We start from the raw sequence: 19,102 nt of genomic DNA, 5'->3' as shown, positions 1-19,102 counted from the left end.
AAGAGTGGGCAGGGGGTGGGGCTGGGTGGGGAGGTACTGGCAGGGGCTGCGAGAGCTGGGGGGGAATGGGGCCACATGGGGGTCACCCCATGGTCCCCTCCCCCCTGCCCCCTACTTAAGGCATGGATCCCAGGTCCAGCTCCCAGGGGCGGCAAGCAGGGCCCTTCCAAATCTCCAAATTGATTTGGTGGCTTCTGATGTGATTCAGACCTTTTAATGGGTCTCCCAGTTTGATTTGGATTTGGAGATTCGGCTCCTGAATTAGGCCAAATCTCTTCCGAATCGAATCGGCTAGCGAAGCTTCATACAGCCCTATATCTTATTAATTCAGTTTGTATTAAGTTGGTTAAGGTTTGGTCGAAGCACATTTAATTATAACATAAACAGGCATTGATCAGGCAAAATATTACCTCTGGTTTAATGTTTTTAATTTCACAGAGCCAGCAGGGAAAAAATGTCTTCAGCTGTTTAGGGTTAGCTATACTATGTAGTGTGCAAAATAACATCTTTTGTGGGCAACAGATAACAGCAAAAATTGTAAAACAAAATTTACCAGAAGTTACTTTGGAGAGTGAGAAATAGTAATACCATTGCTTTAAGTACTGAAATTATTTTTCTTTAAAAAACAAAGCAGCCAAAAATTCTGTTCAGTGAAATTTAAATGCTTTAACCAGAACACAAAGCTGCAAAACCCTGAATTTAACAAGATTGCAAATACACTGTCTCTTTTTAAGAGACCCTTTACTAGTGAACTGTTCTAATAGTTAAAGGTTTGAGGGAAAACATAAGGTCAGTCAAACAACTGTATGAAAAAGCAGAATAAGTTAGTTAGCTTGAGAGTGTAAAAGAATGAGAGATTTATCAGAAGGAGAAAAAAAAAGAGGCCATGGTACAAAATAGTTGCCTGGTTAACAAAGGATATGTAATTGGCAACTCGAAATGGATTAATCCAGGGGTGCTTAACCTCTTGCCCACAGGCCAAATGAAGCCTGTACAGACATTACATCTGGCCTGTGGGGCTCTCCACAGGTCCGGACATTTGGCAAAAGAGGAGCCACCCACCCCCATGCCAAATTCCCCAAACCCCAAGCATACTGTGGCCAGTTGTGGGCCAGGCTATGACCCCTTCCCCTGTGGGGCTGGACCATGCCTCTTTTGCACCCCTGCTTGCTTTTGGATTGGGGCCAGGCCACATCCCCTTCCCTCCCTGTGGGTCTGGATTGGGGCTTAGCTATGCCCCATTCCCCTGTGGGGCTGAGCCGTATCCATTTCCCTGTTGTGGCCCAGCCATGCCCCCTTCACCATCTCCTGCAGAGCTTGGTCACACCCCTTCCCTCTTCACAGGGAAACTTAGGAGATTTGAAGGCATGCAAATTGTGTAACTTGAACTACTGCCCTGGAGAGTGCAAAGGGAATATCTGTTCATGATACTTTCATGACTCCTTGTATTGAATCATGTGAATGCCATGAGATGGGAAAGAACTACTATTATTTCGACTGAGGTAGAAGGAAGAAAGACTGCAGGCTAAATTTTTAACAGGACTTAAGCATCATAAATTTAAGAGTCACAACACTGACCTTTTTGTGGTCTGGCTGCCAATCCAGAGTGGCATCTCATAGAATCATAGAAGTAGGGTCGGAAGGGACCTTGTAGATCTTCAAGTCCGACCCCCTGCCTGGGCAGGAGGAAAACTGGGCTCAAAATAACCCAGCCAGGTAGGCATCAAGCCGCTTCTTAAAGACCCCCAGGGTAGGAGCCAGCACCACTTCCCTTGGAAGTTGGTTCCAGATCCTAGCCGCTCTGACTATGAAGTAATTCTTACGGATGTCTAATCTAAACCTACTCTCCAACAACTTGTGGCCGTTATTCCTTGTTATCCCGGGGGGCACTAGGGCTCATGGTAGGGTCGGCCCTGCTGTCTCTGGATCATGCAGGTGGCCCTCCTCTGGACCCTCTCAGTGTTGTCCACATCCCTCTTGAAGTGGGGTGCCCAGAACTGGACACAGTACTCCAGCTGTGGCCTGACCAGTGTCACGTAGAGGGGGAGGATCACCTCCTTGGCCCTACTTGAGATGCACCTGTGGATGCACGATAAGGTCCGGTTAGCTCTGCCGACTGTGACCTCACACTGTCGGCCCGTGTTCATCTTGGAGTCAGCAATGACTCCAAGATCCCTTTCTGCCTCCGTGCTCTCAAGAAGGGAGTTTCCCATCTTATAAGTGTGCTGCCGGTTATACCGCCCAAGTGCAGCACCCTGCACTTGTCAGTATTGAAACGCATCCTGTTTTTGTTAGCCCACCCCTGCAACCTATCCAGGTCTTGCTGCAGTCTTTCCCTCCCTACCAGCGTGCCCACCTCACCCCAAATGTTGGTATCATCAGCAAATTTAAAGAGGTTGCTTTTCACCCTGTCGTCCAGATTGCTGATAAAGAAATTGAACAGTGCGGGCCCCAGGACTGAGCCCTGGGGGACTCCGCTGCCCACTTCCCCCCAGGTCGAATATGACCCATCTACCACCACCCTCTGAGTATGACCGTTTAGCCAATTTGCAATCCATCTGACTGTGTAGGCATCAATGCCACAGTCGCCTAGTTTTTTAATGAGGATGGGGTGGTCGACAGTGTCAAAGGCCTTGCTGAAGTCTAGAAAGACTACATCCACGGTGACACCTGCATCCAGTGCTTTTGTGACCTGATCGTAAAAGGCAGTCAGGTTGGTCTGACGTGACCTGCCCCTAATGAAACTGTGCTGGTTACCCTTGAACATCATCCCCGGTGCTGGCTCATCACAGATGTGCTCCTTGAGAGAGAGAGGTGCTCCTCTAGAGATCTTAGGTGCCTAACCTCCCTGTGTACTGCTAGGGGAGAATTGAATATGAAGCAGTCATGATAGGGATGTATTTTGGGTTGCTGGCAGATGTTTGGCTTAAGGCAGGATGGTATCTGAACCACAGTCCCAACATCTGTGCCTCCTACCATGCCACACATGCATAGCAGGTAGAACGATTTTGGGTTTGAGGATCAGATCTCAGTCACGCCCCATTGCTGGTACAGAGGGAGCTCGGGCGCTCCCAGCCACGGGTATCTTGAATCCTTCCAGCTGTGGGAGCGCACGGGGTGGGGGGCGGGTTTTAGAAGTGCTCCCGTGGCTGAGAACGCCCATGAAATGACTGGCATTCCCAGGCACAGGAACGTATTGGATCCCTTCAAGGCTGGTTGTTCAGGCCACGCATTCAATTTAAGGCATGATGGAAATCAGCTACAAAGTTGTTATGTGTAGTTTGTAGAATAACTTTGTGACTTATTGTGTATTTTATTGTGCCATTAATTTAATGAATGTATGGCCTGGTTACTACTTAAGAGATTAACTGGTTAATTATGTCTTAAGTGCAGTGTCTGCCAGGGGCCTTAAACTTTGCCTAACTGTGGATTGTAGGTCGGCATTTACCTCTTTTTGGCATTACTAGCCTTGAACACTGTCTAGGAGTTAGGGGCATAAGCAATTTCTATACAAAACTGAGAAAGGAAAGATAGTGCTACGGCCTTACTGTTAAATATGTTCTATTTTCATTTTTTTTTTAAAAAAAAGGCTTGAGCTTAAGAAAAAGCTGCTTTGAGGATCTCGATTCATATTTCCCAGTGAGATGGAAGCTAAGCTCCTCAATCAGCTCCAGCAAAATTTAAGGCAGTCCTGGTAATTGGATGTCTAGGGAACTTTTCTGGCAAATAATTAAGTACCTGTGAATGTTTTATATGTCTGTGGATTAGGGTTTTGAGAATCATCCTTTTGATTTAGTACCTAAATATCACTTAAATTCACTTTTGGTGCATGAGTTCTTCTGTGGATCTAGCTTTGGTACTAAGTGATTTGCAGAAGTCCATTGATCATTAGGGATCAAATTCAAATCTTTAAGCCCTAGGCTAGAGTCATAAAGCCTGGGCTAAGTGTGTAAATGTGCTTTAATGGTGACTTGTAAAGTAGAGAGGAACAAGAAAACTGGTCATTCTAATATTATAAAAGCCTAAGTGCGTCTGTCACGCTTTTTTCGCACTCTGATTGGCTGACAGAAACAGCCAGTCAGAGTGCTCTAACATGTGGAAGCGCTGCCATGATTCTGAAGCCGCGCTGAGGACCGGACAGAGGGTGGGGGAGCCGAGGCCAGCACCCCACTCCTTGCAAGAGGCAGAATAGCGGCAGCACAGGGCATTAGGTGGCAGCACTCCATCCCAGCTCCTTCCCCCCACACCCTCCGTCATTCTTGACAGGCAATTGGCTAGTAAATAAATAACCACAGTAGTGATTTCTAAGAAAGGCTAAAGTACACTGGCAAGTACTGTCTAGAAATCTAATAAAATAATGGAACAATTGATTCTTTCTATTAATTTGTCAAGAATAGGATGGCTATATAAAATGTATAACTTTAAAAAGACTTATTCTTTAATTGTATCGACAGAAAAATAGAGTAAATGCTATCCTTTTTGCATACTTAAACAATAAACTGGTATATACTAAAGTGCTCTAAGGCAGGGGTGTCAAACCATCTGACTTGTTGGCCAGATGAACATCACTGGGCCAGTTTGTGGGATGGACCACACCCAACCGCTTGTGCAGTGTCCATAGTGCTGGGCCCAGCCTGTTCGTAGGACCCACCGTCCCCCAGGGCCAGCACGGGGTGTGCGCTGTCAGCAGTATGCAAGCTGGATCTTGCACTTCAAGCAGCAGAGAGTGTTGATTTGGGACACCACATGCAGCCTGAGCCTGGACCCCTGTCATGTGCAATACCAGGTCCAGTCCATGAGCTTATAGGTAGCATGTGCTCCATGCCAACTCCAGGGCCTGTTTGCATACCAAGCCCTGGGGCTGGACCTGGTGTTTCATGCAGCACAGGGTGTCCAGGTGCGGGCTGAATATGGTGGCTTGTGCTGGCTCCCTGTGCTGCCTGCACTTTGATCTATGGGTTGGATCCAGCCTGTGAGCTGTTTGTTGGACCAAGGAATTGGTTTTATAGTGTTGTTGATGTTGAATACAGACTCTTGCAAGGGAAAACAAATGTCTAGATTACAACTTTGGTTCTAATTCTATGATATTTCATATTAAATGCATCTACAAATTGTGGCATAAACATGACATCTTAAAGCAATTTGGTTATCCAGTGGTACTCAGTGTCATAGTGAAATCATCCAAAAATTGTGAGTCACTTTTGAAAAGATTGAACGTTGATGTAATATTTCAGTATTTAAAACCACATGCGGCCTAATCAGTCCACTGCTGTGGCTCATGTGACATCCTATTAAATGGACACATAGTAAGTTGTGTTGGTGCAGCCAGCATAAAATATTGAGACCTGCAAGTGTGGCCCACTGTGGCAAATAGGTCGAGAACTGCTGCTGTATATCAATGGTGTTCAGCCTTTTTGCCCTGAAGGCTGGATGGGCAGTGCCTTTCCACTTATGGGCTGGATCTGGCTGGTGGGCCCAATTCAGCATGTGGGGCATGCACAGCAGGGGCCTGGTCCAGCTGTGTAGAGAGGAGCTGGGGATTGGCTGACTCATATCTGGCCACAGGGAGATAAGGAGCATGGCTTGGCCCCTATCTGGCTGGAAGGGGCTTGGGAATTTGGTGACAGGGGGAGGAAAAGCAATATTAATTGCCACTGCTCCCCTGCGGCCAAATTTTCTGACCAGTGGGGAGCTCTGCAGGCCAGGGATTGAGGGCTCCTGCTCTAGATAAATTTATCCAAGCAAGCAAGGGTCCACTAGATGTAAATTAGGAAAAACTGATCCCAGAGACCAGAGGACATGCTACTTGGAACTGGCTGATAAAATGATCCATCAGCTCTTAATTACCAGTGTTGATGTTCATATCATTGTCTTCAGCTTTCACATTTAACAACAAATGAATAAATATTTAGATCTTGCATATATGGTTTCATGCTGTTAGCTGACCTAGGAAGATGACACTGCATAAATCTTCCATTCTGTTCACCTGTTTTTACCCTTCCTGGTCATTGGAAACATCATATTTCGGAATAAAAGTTTTGATTCTGGAGAGTTTTCTTTGGTAAATTTAATAGCTACAGATAATTAATATATAAAAGAACATGGGAAATAGGACGATGCAGGAAGTTCAACATCTATATAAAATACAATATTATTTTAAAGTTTACTCATGTCCCTTATAACTCTTGTGGTAACTGTTGATGTGTTACTCTGAGAATTAGTATTAGGAGAGCACACATAGTAGTAAACTTACCATTGTCTAAAAAGCAGGAGAAAAAATAAAACGCCTATTAATTGAATGTGTCTCTCTGTAAATTAAACGAGTAATTATGTAAGAAATTTGTGCTCAACTACAGGTTAACATAAGCTTGAGCTTTAACAAGCTTCCCTAATTTACATGCACAGGCCTGCTACAAGTAGGTTTCAAATGTGCAAACATACAAACATATTTAAAACCACACTTTTTTTTTGTTACCCGGAGAGAAAATGTAGGTAAATACTAAACATTCATTGAACAAGTTAATGTGGGTGCCCAAAATGTTAATGTGTTTTTCTTTAGTAATATTTTTTTTTGGAAATTGCCTAATCACAATTATAAGCAACATGAAATATATAGATGATAGCAAAATAAGGAAAAAGTTTCTTCATGAAACGGAATGTTTCTTCAGGCACGGAAGCAGAAAGGGATCTTGGAGTCCTAGTGGACTCCAAGATGAACGTGAGTCGTCAGTGTGACGAAGTCATCAGGAAAGCTAATGGTACTTTATCGTGTATCAGCAGATGCATGACGAACAGAACCAAGGAGGTGATACTTCCCCTCTATCGGGCGCTGGTCAGACTGCAGTTGGAGTACTGCGTGCAATTTTGGGCGCCGCACTTCGAGGGATGTGGATAACCTGGAGAGGGTGCAGAGAAGGGCCGCTCATATGGTTAAGGGCTTGCAGGCCAAGCCCTGTGAGGAGAGACTAGGGCACCTGGACCTCTTCAGCCTCCGCAAGAGAAGGTTGAGAGGCGACCTTGTGGCTACCTATAAGTTCATCACGGGGGCACAGAAGGGAATTGGTGAGGCTTTACTCACCAAGGCGCCCCCGGGGGTTACAAGAAATAATGGCCACAAGCGAGCAGAGAGCAGATTTAGACTGGACATTAGGAAGAACTTCTTCACAGTTCGAGTGGCCAAAGTCTGGAATGGGCTCCCAAGGGAGGTGGTGCTCTCCCCTACCCTGGGGGTCTTCAAGAGGAGGTTAGATGAGTATCTAGCTGGGGGGTCGGACTCGATGATCTATTGAGGTCCCTTCCGACCCTAACATCTATGAATCTATGAACAGAAGAATTTTATTTTAAATTGAATTTGGAATAGGCTATTAATTCTTTGTTTAGGATGCTCTGATATAGAGTGATGATAGTGTGTGGCTAAAGACTGGAGTTTTAAAGAGGATTGGTCTTTTTTGGTTCTCCTGTGTAGACTTGCTGCCAGTACGATAAACTTGACTTTATGTAATAGTTCTGTTCGATGGTACAGGTCTATTAGAGTCCAAATTTTGTTGTATACCCACAGTTTGGTGCAAACCAATTCCTTTTGTTTTCTTTTTAAACTGAAATGTGTATGTGCTTATATATTTGCTGATTAATAAGATGTAATATTTTTAGGCAAGGTGTGTGTATCTACATAGCTCATCATGGTGCCATGTGACAATATCTCTGTTTGCTCTGAACAAGGCAGCACGTCTACACAGTAAAGTGCTATTCCATTCAGATTGTTGCTTGGAGCCCAAAACCATCATGGTCACATCAGCTCAGAGCTCCCCTTCCTCCTTTCCTTGAGACTAATCAAGTTCTTGTTCTGGAACTAGTTTGAATATAGCTGCATGGCACTGTTGCTGAACCTTATGTTATCTGGAAAGTAACTGGGGTTTTATAATACAAAAATAAATCACAATAGGGCATTAAAAGGCCATTGGTACAAACCTTTGGAACCATAAAGATCCAGCCAATCAGTTTGTTTCCTTCTTAAGCAGGAACATGCAATTGATTTTTTTCTGAGGTTTTCCACATTTTCATAAACATATGTTTTAGATGTATACCGTACAGTTATTCACTCAAAGCGTCTATTGTGAAAAATATCACTACTTGCTGAGAATGTGGCTTTTCCAAAATATTCAGGGGCATATTTTCCGCTGTAAATGATTACTAGAAACATTTTGGAGGAATCAAGTTTTGTGGGGGGTGGGAATGGGGAAAGAAATATATCTCCTTTTTATTAACAAACAGTAGAAGGATGAACTGATTGTTAATTTTACTTGTTTCACAGCATCCAGTGTGAGAACCTTCACGCCCTTCTATTTTGTGGTGGAGCCCACAGACACGTTATCTGTTCGGGGAGCTTCAGTCGTACTGAACTGTTCAGCTTTTTGTGAGACTTCTCCAAAAATTGAGTGGAAAAAAGATGGAACTTTTCTCAACTTGGTGTCAGATGATCGTCGCCAGCTGCTACCTGATGGATCTTTATTAATAAATAGTGTAGTGCATTCCAAACACAATAAGCCTGATGAAGGATACTATCAGTGTGTGGCGACTGTGGAAAGCCTTGGGACCATTGTAAGCAGAACAGCCAAGCTCACAATAGCAGGTTAGTCTTTAAATAACTTATTGCATGATGACATAGATGTATGCTTTTTTCCTTCAAAGTCAGAGTGGAATTTTTAGAGGTGAAGACAAAATTACCCTGGTGCTTAATTTGAGCAACACCTGATTTCTTGAACTGGTTGAGGATCACTATAATATCTTTTTTACGTATAAGTGGCTCAGACAGTCTGAATTTTAAGGGAATGCTGTTGAGTAGGAGAGAAAAATGGGTAAAGATTTAATCAAATTGACTGGGAAGCTTGGGTTTATGAAAGCTTATTCTACGCGTCTCTGATTTAGTTAGTCCGTAAGGTGCAAATCTACCCTGCCTTCTGTCTGACTTTAGACTAACAGGTCTAACTACCTCTTTCTGGTCATGGAAAGGGAAATCAATTGTATATGTATAGCCACACTAAAGGCTTCATAAAAATGTTTTTTTTTAAAAACCCAACAAAATGAAAAACCTTTTCTGTATATTTAAAAAAAAAAAAAAAAAGAAATAGAGGCTTAGGAACTTAATATTTTTTCCACACAGTTTGCCAGAACTTAGATTTTTTTTTTTTTTGTCTCAGTTACTTCCTGGAAAAGTCTTTGGATTACTGCAAAAAAATAGTGCGCTATGGTAGTTCCAAGGTTCTCATAGTGGACCTTTGTCAAAATCAGGAAAGGTGAGATTGGATATTTCAAAAGCAACAGGAAAGATGCAAAATTTTGCTGGGGAATAAACCTTCTAACGTTTAAGTCTCTCAACATAGGAAAAAAAAGCACAAAGCATAAGCCCACTTAGTTTGTTTGTAGAAATTGTTCTGGGTCATCTTAAAAGCTTGTCCTTACCCTTCCCCAAAATGTCCATAATTAGGAAATGGGAAGTTCTAAGTGAGTGATTGGTTGGTGCGGGGAGAAATCTAGAATTTGATCAGAGGGATTTGCATTATTTGAATGTCATGTTTAGTTCGTAACTGTGGCCTCAGCAATATCTGATTCTGTTGTTTTTATGGACACTAGCTTTATGCAAACTATACATGCTATATGAAGGAGCCTTCTAATGACTTCACAACAGCAAGTGAGACTTCAAAAACAAAAGACAAAGAAGCCAAGGCAATTTAAGGAGGGGAAAATGGCCTATGAAGCAATTTTCTTTCATTTCTTCAATGATGTTTGCCTGCCTTTCTGACAATTTTTTTGGTTAATAAATGGCTCAGGGTCATGAATTCCTCCCGTCTGGGGTTGCAGCATCTCCCAGAGCTATTTCTTGTCATTTATATTCAGATGTTGTCTCTGTTAAATTATTGTGTGGTACTGTTTATTTCCAGTGTTACTGATCTTTCACAGTTCACTTTTGGCTCTGTGTTACAGGAGTGGTTTCCAGAGTGTTTTTGGAATAGGAAATACATTCTTAAATTCCTTAGAAGTGCTGGCAATAAAGGCAATCCTCCACATTTTTAATCTAAGGCTGGTATCATCCCTTCTCTTTTGACACAGTACTGAAATTAGGCTTTGTTGCTTTTTAAACCAGATCATTTTACACAATTTGGTATCTCTGTTATCATTTTCAGTCTCTGAACATGAATAGGTAAAGCCAATATATTTAAAAATGGAAGAGAATCCAGAACACCTTTTAAAACTATCCAGCTTGTCCAATTGCATTTTGAAAATCCCACCACTTAACAAATCTGACTCTGTTACACTTCCATGGTTCTTGGAGCCACCTGTACACGTGCATGAAGGCTGTTCTGATGCTCTGTAATTTGAATCTACTGGAGTGTGGTAATTGCCACGTTCCAGCACACTCCAGTGTCACGTGTATCAGTGTCCCCATGCTGAAAAATACCAGCAGGGGCACTTTAAAGCTCGTTGAACGAGCTTTAGTTAAAGCGCCCCTGCTGCCATTTTTCAGTGCGGGGACACTGATACATGTGACACTCTGGGCACTTTAATTAGAGTGGGTCTTGGAGCTGCTCTAATTAAAGGACCCCCCACACACACATACACACCTCCCAGAGCATGTGTATAAATGCCCAAAACCTTTAAGAGCATGTAATCAGTAGCAGAAACGGATTAGTCTGCTCTGGATGCATTGGAGTACAAATATTTATCATGCAAATATTCTCAAGTCTTACCCACAGTCAGCAGCCCAGCTGTATTACAAAAGTATTGTTCAGACATGTACATGGAAATGTCCATCAAACACACTGTCTTAAAAAGCTGTTTATTCCTGAGAGCTTGCCCAAGGCCCTATACATCATTTAAGCCTTTGAGAAAACAAGGACATAATTGGAGTAGGACACAAATTTAGGTTTAATTTCTTTGATCTTTTGCAGACTGCTTAATTTAACCAAGCCTCATTTTCCTATTTGACTGATTTTTCCCATTTCCCATCTTTTTGTATAACTTGTTTGTTTAGTCCGGCAGGTCTTGGTGGTGGCACCTCATGTTTATATACCTTGTACATAGTGAGGCTCCAATTTTAGAAGGTCCTTGTAGAAAATAATGCAAATAAGTAATATTGGAATACAGGGAGGGTTATGTCACGCTTGCATAGTGCTCTGCTTGGGGTGCACTTCATCTGTTTAAAAAAAAACAATATGGTAATAAGCACATTTTAACACTCTGTTTGCAATAGATATATTTTTCAATGGCAAAAATACTTGTGAGTAATGCAGGCCAGAGAAGGCCATTGCTTGTATTTTAATATAACAAAATACACCCAACCTTTCCTGAGTTTTTACATTTATTTAAAAATTGGTATTTTTAATTATGCTAGTTTACATTAAAGTTGAACTCTGCCTATTCTGACTTGACTATATAACTTATTATGGGAATGATAAGTTATGTTTTAAAACTATTTTCTAATGTTACAAAATTTAAAATGTGCCAATATGAGAGATCTCTTATTTCATCCCTATAGAATAGAGCAGGGGTAGGCAGCGTTTTTTGGCCAGAGTGCTGAAAAAAACCACAATGTCTACCTTGTAAGGTGCTGGAGTGCTGGCACACCATAAAAAAAAAAAGAGGGGTGGGGGAGACATGGCAGGATGCACTGCATATTTAATACAGTTGGGAATCATAAATGTTGCTTTTTTTTTTACAGTAAATACCAAGTTTTCAAAAAATTCTAAACCTGGTGACAGTAAATAAAACTTCATGTACTGCCTTTGTACTTTTGATTTTTTTTTCTTATTAAGCATGTTATAATGAGAGGGGGGAGAGAGGAGCAGGGAGCAACAGGCAGTGGGTGTCACTGCGGGCAGGCTGGCCTGGCCAGGCTCTTGGGAAGGCTGCAGTTGGAGGAGAGCTGGTGTCAGGCAGGGAACAGGGGCTGCCTCAGGCCACAGCGGGGGGCCCAGCAGCACCGGAGGTGGGGCCCAGCCGGTCCGTGCAGCTCTGCAGGGATGGGGCACAGCCACCCTGCCCGTGAAGGGATGCTGCCTGGCTGGGGCAGGATGCTGGGCTCAGGGGGCTCCTGCGTGGCCTCTATGCGTGCCAGGTACAGTATGAGTGAGAGCTGCAGCCGCAGGCTGTTCCCTCGGGCTCTGGGAACAGCTGCTGCTCAGGGCCGAGCTGGCCGGGAGCCTGCCATGCAGCGGCTCTGTGCAGTACCTGCCCTGGCCCCTTGAGGAGACCTGCAGGTGGGCAAGACCAGAGCCCGGGCAGGCTGGGGCAGCTGCGGTGGCTGTTCCCAGAGCCTGAGGGAACAGCATGTGGCTGCGGCTCCCACTTGTCCTGTACCTGGCACGCGGGGATGGTTCTGCCCTGCCTGCGCTGTGCCCAACGTGCAGAGAGGCCGATCCCAGAGAGGGAAGCTGAGCCCAGCGTCCTGCCCCAGCCAGGCAACATCCCCAGATGCGCAGGGTAGCTGAGGTCCATCCCCCACTTCATGCCCAGCCCCCACCTTCCTAAGGGCCCGACCGGCCTGGCTTGCCCACAGTGCCCTCTGCTCCCCCCCACCCCCTGCTGCCCAGACCCTGCCCTGACCGCCTGGCCCCAGCACTCGGCACCCAAGTGCTGCCCTGCCCGGGTGGGACAGTGCTGCCCTGCTTGCCTGACCCCAGGGCTCCGCCACCTGCTGGAAGCCTCCAGGGCAGCAACCCTGCGCAGCACCTGCCCCAGCCCTGTCTATCCACAGCTCCCTCCAGGGGCCAGCCAGACTGGAGGGCGCAGCCTGGGAGCAAGGGGCGGGGGCAGTAGAGCACAGACAGCCTCCCTGCCTGTGTTCCCCTGGCTCCGCCCCGGTGCCTGCCGCCACGCTGTGACTTGTGGCTGCACAGGACAGCCCGGACCAGCAACTTAAATTGTTTAAAAATTTTTTTTTTTCTTGCATGCCTCTCAGCTTGCCGGGAAAAATGTCTCCACGTGCCACTAATGGCCCGTGTGCCAGGGATTGCCAACCCCTGGAATACAGGATACTTGTGGCTAAAGTAAGCAATTGCTGTCTGCAATTTTTGAATGTGTTACTGTTGGAGACAGTGCTGAATACGAAATCTATTTAGAAGAGCTTGGTGAAAAATAAAAAAAAAATCCAAAAAGCACAAAACCCTCATCATTTCATTCTGAATTCTTGGGTTTTGGATTGCTTTGACAGTGACAGAGTATGTTATTTTGGGGAAATAGACTGTTGGTTGCTTGCTTCATTTTATGTTTGTGGCACAGTGTGATAAACTTGTCATTGTGGTACTGAACAATTGATGATGTTATGCCATGGAAGGTTTCCAATGCAGTTGACTATGTTGTTTAAAAAAAAAAAAACCCACCAAAAAAACCCTTTTCCATATGTGATGATAGATTTGATGCTTACTTAGCCTTTAGTTCAGTTCCAAGAGAACTTCAAGTGTTTTCTGTTCTCTTTAGATTGGAGTGTTCCAGGCTAACTAGTTATACTGTTAACAAGTGGAGGCAGAGAAAATATAAAAGGATACAGTCAAGTTAAAAGAGACAGATGCAGTGTTTAGGTCCCATGGTTTAAAAATTTGCAAAAGGTGAATTTTGTTCAGCAGTGTTTAGTCACTGTGCATGGTTTATGTCATCATGGAATATTCTTGCAGTAGCATGCCTATCTATTTAAAAAGAAAATTAAGAGTGTGAAATCATCACGTGTGCAGAAAGCAGGAGGAGAGAATTAGCACATGGTTTAAACTGTTGACCAACTTGCACATTTGCAGTCTTTAAGAATGCAACACTGATGTTTAAATCAAGGAAGTCCAACTTCTGTACCCCTGGGGACTGCAAAGACACTCCCCTAACCAAATGTTGCACTGCACATCTGTGTGGGCCATCCTTCCGCCCCCCGCCCTGCCCGGCAACTTGGGGCTCCCCCACTGTTGTGCTGTGCAGGTGTGCAAGGAATATTCCTTCTGCTGCAATGCATGCCTGTGACGTACAGCAGCTTTTGGGGGGGGGGTGGGGGTGTGGCTGTGTGATGCTCCTGGTGCCAGACAGCCATGAATTTCCCTACCTTTTCATCCCCCAGGCACAGCAGCTCCCTGCACTGCTGCAATGTCCAGGCTCTAGCGTTGAAGGCAGAAAGTGGTAGATGAAGGGGAGGGGGGAGGCTGGAGACTCTGGTTGCTTTTGCAATGGGAGCTATATGGGGAGCAGCAGCCAGATGAGTCTGGGGGCTGCATATTAACCCTTTGGGGCTACCAGTTGCACAGCCCTGCTCTAAGCGCTGGCTTTGAATGCCACTGTTATGTCTTGTTTCATTCTAGAAACTGCGATAGCTTGAAAATAAAACACTTGACAGTTAAGTTCCTAATCTTGTTCACTGTTAACCCAAGGGTGTCAATGCATGCCTGGGTTGATCTTCAGGCCAGATGAGCCTGGCCAGAACCAGTGTTCAGGGCTGTCCAGTGGAGTGTCATGTGCAGGGTGTTTCCTATTTCAGCCCCGTGTGCCATGTGCATCATGGTTTATGGAGCCAGCACGGCAGCACAAGCCCCAGACTGGGGCTGGCATGTGTTGCAGGCACTGTATGGGGGTTGACCAATCCACAGGACAGTGGGCCAATACAGGACACACCGGGCTAGCTGTGGAAGCAGCATTTTGAGGCCAGTTTGGTAGAGTGCAGCATGCAGGGTTGGTCCAAGACCCACAGGCTGGATCTGGCCCACTGGCCTGTGTTTTGATACCCCTGCTTTAACCTGTACTTAAAGTTAAGATTCATTTACAAATTTAGAGGCTAGACTTGTTTTTATTAATATGTTTGCTAATGACAGAAAGTCTTTGCCTCCATAGAGCTAAATTGCTAGTGTTTAATGATGGAAAGGTATTTACATTTTTGGCAAGCTAATAAAGTTATTGTGCCTTTTTTATAAAACAAAGCAGATTGCAAACCTCAAGAGGGTGTTTCGTTTCACTGAAGCATTTACATTTTTTTGGTCTGCAGGAGTTCAGCATGTCAGAAGCTGTATTAGTTGCGAGTTCAGCTCTGGCTATATTTGCACTGTCATTTTGTTCGCAATTTTATGTTCTCCCTTTGATGTTTGTGACGCTCTACTTTTGACTCTGTATAGGTGAGCATTGTAAGTGTGCAAGGAAGGATGCATGTTTACATACCTTAGGAAAACAGATGCAAAATATCAATTAATTCTTTTTATTTATACCTCATCTTCCAAAATGAAGATTCACCTGTTGTTTTTAATGAAGAGTATAGTGACATTTTTTCTTTACTACATTTTAAAATAAACCAGTCTGTATTCCCAGTCATTATTTACAAGCTCATGGTAAAATGTTTGTTCAGCCTTAATCCTTGACAAAGTCATTATTAAAGCATTATTGGACACGAAGCAAAATGCCATTGCCACTGAATTTCATACTAATTATTTATCAGAGTTGTATGTGACAAATAGTTTTAATCTGTGTTCACTAGAAAAGGCTATTGAGTAATTAAATTTAAACTTCAAGTCTTTGTAGCTTGGCTTAAGTTGGATATATTATTCTGTTTCTCTTTTTTCCTAGCACTGTGCTGTCTTATGAACTTAATAATATGTGCTTTGACACTCATGCTTGGCTGGCTTGGCTATGGCAATTTATTCTTATGGAAAGAAGTTTTATAAATGAAGTGATATTGTTTGCAGGTACAGTTGTATGACTGAATGTCATAATTTTTTCCAAGAACTAATTCAGAATATCTCATCTTACATTTCTTTTGTTTACCATAGTGATATTTTTTCTATTATGTCATCAATAAAGTAAACGTGTTTTGAATAATTTTAATCAACAAGGATTCATGAAAACCTCAGTGTGTTGGTTTTCTTCAGCGAATAAGCAATTGTTAATTGGTTGGGTCCTTTAATACCAAGACAAGCATTTTGTAACCATTGAGTGTTTTGTGTGAGGCCTGCATACAGGTCTCTTTTCAGTGTTGAATAGATGATCCTTATTGAGTGATAGATTTAAATAAAGAAGCAGGAAATGGGCTTGTCCCTGTAATCCACTACCATGAAGGAAACGCATGCGACTGATCTCATGTGATCTGAGTCATGGTGACAGAGATAGCTCTGGAAGTACAAGTTGCGCATTCTTAGGATAGGGACAGAAGTTACACATAAACTGGCTTAAGTGATCAGAAACTGGTTTAAACCTGTAACAGAACAGAAGTTCAGTATACATAAACCAATTTCAAAATGACCAAACCTGGTTTAAGATGAACCTAGTTGGCTCTAGTATCAGACTGAACTGATTTAGGTAAAATTGATTTATGGAACTTCTATCCCAGATCCCTTCCTGGTTCAGGTTAACTCATAGTACCCCAGCATCCCGGGGTGCTTTGCAGCCTTGGGCTATGCTGCCTGGTCCGGTGGAGCAGGGACTGCCTCGCCCTACTGCTCCTAAGCTTGCTCCTGCCTGTGTCCATCAGCCCGCAGGGGCAGGGGAGCAGACCCCCAGCACCCTAGCCAGGATCTACACAGCACATGGGGGGAGGGAAAGCCCCTGTGGTGGGGCTTTTCAGACCCTGGCAGCCCATTCCCCGCCCCGCCCCAGCTGCTGATTGCTTCAGTGGCTGCCACAGAAGGGAGGGAGGAGGAGTCCTCTGGGCCAGGTGCCTGCCCATGCCCTGGGGGGCTTCCCCCACTCAAGCCAAGGCTCCCCTAGAAAACTTCCCTCCAGAACACTGCTTGCCTTAGCCCTGCGAATCTCAGACAGCTTAAGGGTGTGGAGGGAAATTCTGCTCCTCCACAGCTGGTTTTTCCTTAGCTGCTGTGAATCTGAGCCAGAACTAATGCAGGAGAGCAGAGGAATTTTCCTTTGCTCCCTGGGCTATCCCCAAGATTGACAGCAACCAAGACGAAGGCTTGGCAAAGAGAAGAATTCCCCTCAGCATCTTGTGACTGCCTGAGGCTGGGTTGGGGTAAGCCTCCCAAAGCATGGGCTGCCTGGTGCCACCCCGCCGGGCTGCACGGGCAGGCACCTGGCCCGGAGGACGACTCCTCTCTCCCTGCAGGGGCAGCTGCTGAAGCAGTCAGCAGCTGGGAAGGGGGAAGGTGTATTTCCCTCAGCTCCCCAGGGCTGCCTGGGCTGGGGAACCCAGACTGAGGGAAGCCCTCTGACGGGGAGGCTCTGAGGTGGGTCAGCACCCAGGCAGGGGACTCCTTAACACCCTGTGGGGGGACAGCAGGACTTTGCAGACACTTGGCTGGGCTGGCAATAGCCAGCAGGTTGGGAGATATGCTCTGGCACCCCCCACCTGCTGGCCTGGGTCAGTGCAGGCTTCCCCCTGCCTTTCTCTGTTGAAAACTGAAGGTTCAGTTCACCACAGAGTGAAGGAGTTCTTCTGAATAATTCTCCCTCTAAAATGAGGCTGGCCAAGCTACCTATTTATTCCAAAACACATGAAGGTCTGAAGCAGGGGTGGGCAAAATGTGGCCCGGGGGCCAGATATGGCCCGCCAGGCCATTCTATCCGGCCCACGGGGCCCCTAAAAAAATGTAGAAAATTAATATTAATCTGCCCTGGGCTGCCTGTCATGTGGCCTTTGGTGGCTTTCCGAAACTCAGTAAGCGGCCCTCTCCCCAAAATAATTGCCCACCCTTGGTCTAAAGTGACCTTTTCCTAGCAGTTAATATAGTTAACACTTTAACTCAAACTGTGCTGTACTGCTGAAGGCTTTGGTTTCAAATCTTGATGCTGATGTATGGTAGAGGGGTGGTTATATTTGCATGTCATTGCATTTGATTTTACTCTTTTTCCTTTTTCAACATTTTTCTTTAATGAACTTTATTAGATTAAAAAATGTGACTGCCCAGACTATTTAGGCTGCAAAATTAAGTGCTTGAAATGTTATGATAAATAACTTGTTGCTTGTATAACCTTAATTTTGCTCCCTTGTTTGTATGCATATGAGGCAGCCTTTAGCAATGACAGCCATTCAGAGAGTGGCAAGGATGTGTTAAACATAATTTGCTTCATATTTGTGAAGCACTTGGATACTGCAACGAGTGCAACCTAGAGGAATGCACAAGGAAATTAATTTCCTTAGTGTAGGAGTTGGAGGGTATGTGGCAAGTAAGACCTGAGCACATATGCTGAATGAGGAGGATACAAAACAAAAGTTCAAGAATGATTTGTTCAGTAAATATGGTCTGTTATGTGATCCGAATGAGGCTGGGAGCCGCACAGCATAAAAATATAGGGGAAGTTAAGATGCCTGCAGAAGTTTAACTTTGGCATTTTCTGAGTTTATAGTGCTTCTCTTTGCAACTTTAGGTTTCTTTTAATGAAGATATTTGTATGGAATTCCCTTGGGTGTGTGAAAAATGTAAACAACACTAATTAAGTTGAACTATTTGCTGCACCACAGAATTACTTTCTGTACAAAATTCTCTGTCATGGGAATTCACTTGTTCTTGCTCTTGTAACAATATCTGATTCTCCTCACGTTCTTTTCCACATCATGCCCAGGACTGAGGAAATATAGTTATGGGTTTGACATGCACATTTCTTCCAAGGGAGCTTCTTTTAGACACTGTTGAACAAGTTGAATTCTTCACTGAATCCTTAAGATCCTTAAGAATTTTTCTCACTTAAATGAAATTATGCCCACCCATCTCTTGTTGACAAAAACTTGATGCAGTTTCAGGTTCTCACCGGTGCTACTGCAACTTTCAGCTGTATCAAAATGCCATCTTCCCTCCCCCCCCCCCCCCCCCTTTTTTTTTCTTTTCTACTGTGGCCAAGAAACTTTTCCCAAATAACCAGAAAGGTGGCTGTAGAGAGAGATTCTCTGCAGGACATTGAAGACTTGCTGTTGAAATGCATCCTTGCTACAAAGGAAAGTAAGTTATTTTTCTCCAGCCATACACTTTCCTCTTTAAGCCAACACTTAAGTGTTTGGTTTTCTCCCTCCACCCCTTACCACCCAGCCGTTTTTTTTAAATGTCAGTTAGTCTCAAGAAGACTGTGATAGTGTACCAAGGGGTAGAAGAACCAATATCTGACATCACACTGAAGGATAAATCTCTTGATGTCATTGATGGTTTTT

At 44.3% G+C, this 19,102-nt stretch overlaps 1 protein-coding gene across 4 annotated transcripts in view; it reads left to right on the top strand.

Moving 5' to 3' along the window:
* The window catches only part of NEO1 (neogenin 1), a 384,856-nt gene that overhangs the window by 127,340 nt on the left and 238,414 nt on the right, over positions 1–19,102 (top strand). For all 4 annotated transcript variants that reach the window (XM_025207174.1, XM_025207173.1, XM_025207172.1 and 1 more), the window contains exon 2: positions 8,312–8,629. In XM_025207174.1, the coding sequence (XP_025062959.1) occupies positions 8,312–8,629 (318 nt within the window). The remainder of the gene's footprint in view (positions 1–8,311; positions 8,630–19,102) is intronic.

This window comes from Alligator sinensis, unplaced genomic scaffold (assembly GCF_000455745.1).
Source record: "Alligator sinensis unplaced genomic scaffold, ASM45574v1 scaffold492_1, whole genome shotgun sequence".
NCBI classification, from domain to species: Eukaryota; Metazoa; Chordata; order Crocodylia; family Alligatoridae; genus Alligator; species Alligator sinensis.
The sequence above is the reverse complement of the archived record's forward strand: the minus strand, read 5'-3'. Positions and strand labels throughout refer to the sequence as shown.